At 50.2% G+C, this 6,016-nt stretch overlaps 1 protein-coding gene across 1 annotated transcript; it reads right to left on the reverse strand.

Moving 5' to 3' along the window:
• Positions 1-2,392: 2,392 nt before the first annotated feature.
• SLITRK1 (SLIT and NTRK like family member 1) lies at positions 2,393-4,786 on the reverse strand. Its single transcript, XM_041471245.1, has one exon. The coding sequence runs from the start codon at positions 4,498-4,500 to the stop codon at positions 2,422-2,424; it is 2,079 nt and encodes a 692-aa protein (XP_041327179.1). The 5' UTR covers positions 4,501-4,786; the 3' UTR covers positions 2,393-2,421.
• Between the last annotated feature and the right edge of the window lie 1,230 nt (positions 4,787-6,016).

A 6,016-nucleotide genomic window follows, 5' to 3' on the forward strand; every position in this document is an offset into this window, starting at 1 on the left:
GGGACCTTGAAATAAGAATGGTTTGTATAGTTAAGCAGGCCATGCCATTTTCAGAGCTCCACAACCAAACTTCAAGGTATTTTCTAGGAGACTGCAGATTTTTCTACAGTGATAAAAGATTCTGGAGGAATTATGTATTCCCCGTGTTTAATTCTTCATGAATACCTGGAATCAGGCAACTGCCTCACTTTCAAGCGCATACCTATTGCAACGTGTATGTTTGTCCATTTTCTCCTCACAGATCCCAAAGGTGGGCATTTTCTATAAAGCAAACCAAATCAGCATTTGAAGTTTAGCAAGTCCCTTACGGTGTTTTACTCTTTAAAAGGATTCTCTGCCTGGAGAAAGCCAGGAGCAACGTGACTGAAATTCTCCATATCTCCACTGGGACTTGAGCTGTGAGTTACAAGTGATTTGCAGAGACTTTCGCCTTTACAGGTTTGACTGAGTTTAGGGGCACTTTCCAGTACAGGAAGGGGATCAAAGGCGAGCTGCCTGAAGTCCAACTGCAGCACTGCACCGTGGTTTTTTTAGCTTTTTTAATATCAAAGAGTGGAGGTACCCAGTGCAAGAACGGGAAAATCTCTGCGGGCTAATTCGTTTTTCCCACTGGCGGCAGCTGCTGGAGCCCGGCCGCCCGCAGCTGTCCCCACCGGGCAAGCTTCTCCCGGACTGGAATTCTGGCCGCGGAAATTAGGCTCCAGCTTAATGAGACCAAGCTGGGCAGAGGCACTTAAAGCGAATTCCCACTAACATCCTTAATATATCTGCAGTGTGTGCAGCAGAGGCGGTGACAGCAGCGGCAGCAGCATGAGATTCACAGTATTAATAAAGGGATTCACCGCCTCGTTAGGGAAAAGGGAAAAAAAAAAAAAAAAAAAAAAAAAAGAGGCAAGGGGAGGGAGAGGGGAGGAGGGAGGCAGGAAACTTCTGTGTGTTATTTACATTGGGAAAGGGGAGAAGGAAGGCTGTTTGTGCCTCTGCCTGTGTATGAATGAGAAAGAGGAAGGGAGGGAAAGAAAGGGAGGGAGGGAGGGAGGGAGAGAGGGAGAGACACACACACAGAGCACTGAAAGGAGGCTCTGTCCCCTAAACCCAAGTAACCCGTTTGCAAGAATTGGATGCTGGAAAAATGGTAAGGACCCGGAGTTGAAAACATTTTCACTTTAATACTGAAAAAATATGCCATTATAAAATCCTCGAATAGAATTAGTAAGTTTCACTTGCTTCCTCAGTTCTGTTTTCCTCAAGTTATAGTAAGATTTACAACAGCACAGAATTTTCTACCATTAAACTTTGCAGCCTAAGCGCTAGAGTGACATTAATTGGTCATGCTTAACTGCCTTGGAATTTTTTTTTTTGTATGTTTACACTGTTACTATAATAGAAATCAAGGGTACTAATTTTTACATTCAGATGGAAAGGCAATATTGATTATGTATATTTAAAAAGAAGAGAGAGAAAACAAAACCAAAGCCTACCCTCCCCACCTCCCCTGAAAAAATGAAACACAACCCATTATCAACAAAGCAAATCTCTCCCAGCAAAGTAATTCCCACCTAGACATAAAAATAAAAATTTTAAAAAATCCAATGAGAATATTCATGCAACTATGTCTTAAATAAAATCTTTACAATTTGTTTCCACAGTAAAAGTACGATCTCTACTGCCTATTGATCACACAAAAAAAAACTGGCGAAATGGCACTTTTTATTATTATACTGTATTTCGTATATAGAAGGTTTGATACGAAGGGACTTATCAGGTAAGAGGGATGATGGTGTGAACTAGACGCTGCTTCCAGTCGGGGGCTGGAGCGTCCCTGGGGTGCGTTGTATCCATGCGAGCCATGCAGCACTTTTTTTTTTTTTTTTTTTTTTTTTTTTTCTTCATTTGTCTGTTTGTTTCGGAGTCGGAGTCATTTATTTACATTACATTCATGCCTTCGTGCAACTTTCCACTCCTGCCTTGCCGTCAGGAGGAGGCCAACACCAGTCCTCTGCTCCCCTAATTTTCCCGGCCTCTTGGAAAGGGGTCGGCCCACAAGGGAAGAGGGCAAAAAAGCAAATCAAACCCCAACACAATTGAACAAAAGCCCAACAAAACCAGGAGCCGTGTTTCGCCCTGCCGGAGCCGAAGGAAGCTGTTCCTCCTCTGTCTGCCGCTGCTCCGGCTGCGCACGGGCGGGGGATGCGCGCACCGCGCCGGGCTGCGCAGCGCTGCAGGGATGCGCTCCTGCGCCGGGCTCCCCCCGCCGCCCACTGGGCCTCGGCGCTTGCTATGGGGGTCGTGAGGAAGGGCGTGCGTGTGTCTGTGTGTTTCGCTTCTCACAAAAGGTGGCAGCGGAGGTGCAGAGCTGTCCCCGGCCGGCGCGTGAAGGGCCCGTTCCGGGGGGCGGCCGTCCCCGCCGCGCCTGCAACCTCAGTCCGACAGGGAGTGGGAGCCGCAGTCGTACACCCTGTGGGCCCCGTCGGCGCTGTAGGGCCCGTTGTGCCAGTAGGACGAGTCGCAGACCGTCTGCAAGGAGTTGATTTCAGATGCAGAGGAGTTGGCGTCCCTCCTCTTGGACCGCTTTCTGTTCCTCAGGATGAAAACCAGCATGCCAACCACTGTGAAGGCAGAGGTCACAAAAACCAGCAGAAGCCCTGGCACTAGCACCGAAATAGAGACCCGGCTGGTCTCCAAGTAGGAGTTGGAGTGAGTACCTGTCTCTGTCAACCCGGTGCTGTTTTTGTTAGTAGAAGTTAATGTGGGAGAGATTTTTAACTGAGGGCAAATCACATCGTTGGAGAGAGACTCAAAATCCTCCTTGAAGAAATCTTCAGGGGACTCACACCTCAGGTCACTCATAATCACCTTGGGGCGCAGCATCTCTGCCCACTGTTTGAAAGGCACGATAGGGCAAGTACAGTCCCATGGGTTGCCATGCAGGTCGATCTGGGTGATGGAGGTGAGCTGGTCCAGCACCCCCGCCACCGGGAGGTACATGAAATAATTGTTGTGTATGCTCAGCTTGGAAAGTGAGACCCCGGCGAACACGTCTACTGGGAGAGACCTCAGCAGATTGTTGTTGAGGATGAGGACTCTCAGTTTGGGCATCGCATTGAAGGTGCCAGGCATGATCATCTGGATCCCATTAAACTCCACGTTCAGATACTCCAGGTTTTGCAGCCCAGCAAATTTCTCCCGGGAGAGGGTGTCTAAGTAATTGCTATCCATGTAGAGCCATCGGAGATCAAAGAGGTTCTTGAAGGTGTTGTTCTCAACGGTGGCAATATTGTTGTTGCCCAGATCGAGTAAATTAAGTTTTCGGTAATCCAGAAAGTGGGATTTCCTGATGGTGTGTATTTTGTTGTCTCTCAGAAACAGCTCCTGCACGTTGGAGGGCTTGGGCTTCAAATCCACCAAGCTGCTCACATTCCTATCATTGCAATTAACCTTTAAACCTGAGCCAGGGATCTGATCACAGCTGCAGATGTGCGGGCAGGAAAAGGTAGCTGGTAGTTTGCTCTTCGCACTCACTGTCGACACGGCAGCAGTGGGTTTGGTCTTGATTTGCCAGTTGACAGGAATCTTTGTACCTCCGTTTGGAGCAGATCCTGGCGTGGCAGGGTCTTCTTTGCCATGTATTTTAAAGGGGGTTGGAATGGGACCAGGATCGCAGGTTTCTTCTTCGGCAGGGGGAGCAGCTAGGCTGGAATCTACTCTGTTCTTTTTACACAGCTCCTGTTCTGTGGTCTCATTTAAATCTTTGCCCTGCAACCTAGTGGGAGCTTCACAAATCACTCTGCCGATCAAAGCGTTTTTAGGTATGTTTTCCAGCCATTCTTTCAACGACAGCAGATCGCAAGTGCAGTCCCAGGGGTTATCCTCTAGCAGGATTTCAGCAATGCCTGGGATCTGCTCCAGGACCTCCTCATAAGGCAAGGTTTTAAGACGGTTTCCCCGGAGGTCGAGGTGGGTGATCGGCACATACTGAAACACGTTGGGGGGCAAGGTGCTGATGAGATTGTCATTTAAAATCAGCACCTCTAGCTTGTTTAAGTCCCTAAATGCTCCCGGGTCAATATCCCGCAACAGATTAAAATCTGCCTGGAGGTATTCCAGATCGTCCAGCCCCAGGAAAGTCTGCTTCCTGAACGATTTGATCTTGTTGTTGTTTATGTGCAAGCGTTTCACCAGCTGCAGCCCAAGGAAAGCCCCAGGAACAATCTCATGCAAACCGTTGTTTTCCATGTGCAAACTGACCGCATTGTAAAAGTTAGCAAACTCATTAGGGAAAAGTCGAGTCAGGGAATTGCCATGCAGGAATAAATGGTAAAATTGGGAAGTTGGGGCGGTGAAATGTTGCAGGCTGGTAAATCCCTTTTTCTCACAGTCTACGTGCAAATCCCCTTCTATCTCGTTGCAGGCACAGATCTTCTCTTTGCAAACGTCCCCTGTAACGTTTCCAGCAGCAAAACAAAGAGACGTCTCCAGCAACAGAATCCAAAGCAGCATTTTTAAACCGAGCAATTCATTCCCGATCTCATCACAAAGTAACAGCAACCATCCTCCTCACACGGAAAGCAATTCCAGTTCATTCAATACATTAAATGTCCGAACCACCAGCAAAGGGGGAGGAAAAAAAAATGTGTGGGGGGGAGCAGGGAGGGTCGGCGGAGGGGGGGGGGGATGCTTTCTTTTCTCCTCTCTCCCCCCCACGCACAACTGCAACAGCCCAGATTCCAGTCAGTAATTATATCCACAAACTATCCAGGCACGTACTGCAAGGCAGGCGAAAAAAAAAAAAAAAAAAAAAAAAAAAAAAAAAAAAAGTAGAAGAAAAAAAAAAATCCCCCTCCTCGCTCGCCCTCCCTGTCGCCTGCCGGGCAGCTAAGCGGAGGTCTGCCGGCCGGGCTGGCTCACCGGCACGGTGCTGCTGGCCCCCGGCCGCCGCTGCATGTTAGGGAGGCGCGGGCGGGAGCGCGGCGCTGGCCGCGGAGGCTGCGCGGTGCGCGGCTCCGCGCGGACTGACCTTGCCGCGCGGCGGCGGAGCCGCGCTCCTCGCCCGCCGCCCGCCGGGCGCTGTCCAGCGCCGCGGTGCTGAAAGCGCCCGGGCGCCCCCCCCCGAGCCGCCGGCGCTGCGCCGCGCCTGCCCCCGCTGCTGCGGTGCGCGGCTGCCCATGCCCGCCGGTGGCCGGAGCTGCCGTGGGGCCGGGGCCGGGGCCGCCCGCCCGCCTGTCCGCCCGCGCCGCGCCTCGCCTCGCCCTGCCGGCAGCGCTGCCTCCCCTCCTCGGTCCCTCGCTCGCTCCCTCGCTTCGTTCTTCTTTCCTTTTTCTTCCGCTGCTGCCGAGCCGCACGCTCGCACACACTCACATGCACGCAGAGGGAGAGTTGCTAAGAGGCTCTGCTCGTTTCAACCTGGTGCACACTGAAAGATCTGACACCCTCTGCTGAGCTGCAGTGGCAAAAATCCATCTGCTGAGGGAATGCTGGAGAGGAAAAAAAAAATCAATCCACGTACAGGGCAAGCGTTAAAAACGCTGGCATTAAAAGCTGTAGATCTATTTAGATGCGTTCTCCTAAATGGATTATTTAATTTATTTATTTTCTTTTAAAATGGAAAGTTTAGCATTCCCCTCCTCCCGACCGGTTCCTTATTGCCCCCATTCGCACACACTCACACCTGCACAAGAAGGAGAGAAAAGCTCGTTTGCCTTATTGTATTTCCCAATGACTTGAACAGAATTAGTGTCAGGGTGTCAAGCGAATAGCAATTTGAGGTAATTACTCTGCACGCCATTTTTATCGTTGCTTTAAATGCGTTTCTTCCTCCCCTGCAGTCTAGAGTGTTTTATGCTGGATTTTGTCTCTTGCTGGTGTTCTCTATGCAATGTCGAACCGTGGATTAATGCACTCTCTATTTTTCATAATTTAGATGATCACAGAGAAGAGGGTAGGTAGGGGGGAGGGGATTGCTGCACTGTTAGCAGTTCACGCTACCTGTTCCCACGGAGTGTAGTGTCTCCCTTAA

The sequence above is a fragment of the Pyrgilauda ruficollis genome, unplaced genomic scaffold (genome assembly GCF_017590135.1).
Source record: "Pyrgilauda ruficollis isolate IOZ18807 unplaced genomic scaffold, ASM1759013v1 scaffold26, whole genome shotgun sequence".
Taxonomy (NCBI): domain Eukaryota; kingdom Metazoa; phylum Chordata; class Aves; order Passeriformes; family Passeridae; genus Pyrgilauda; species Pyrgilauda ruficollis.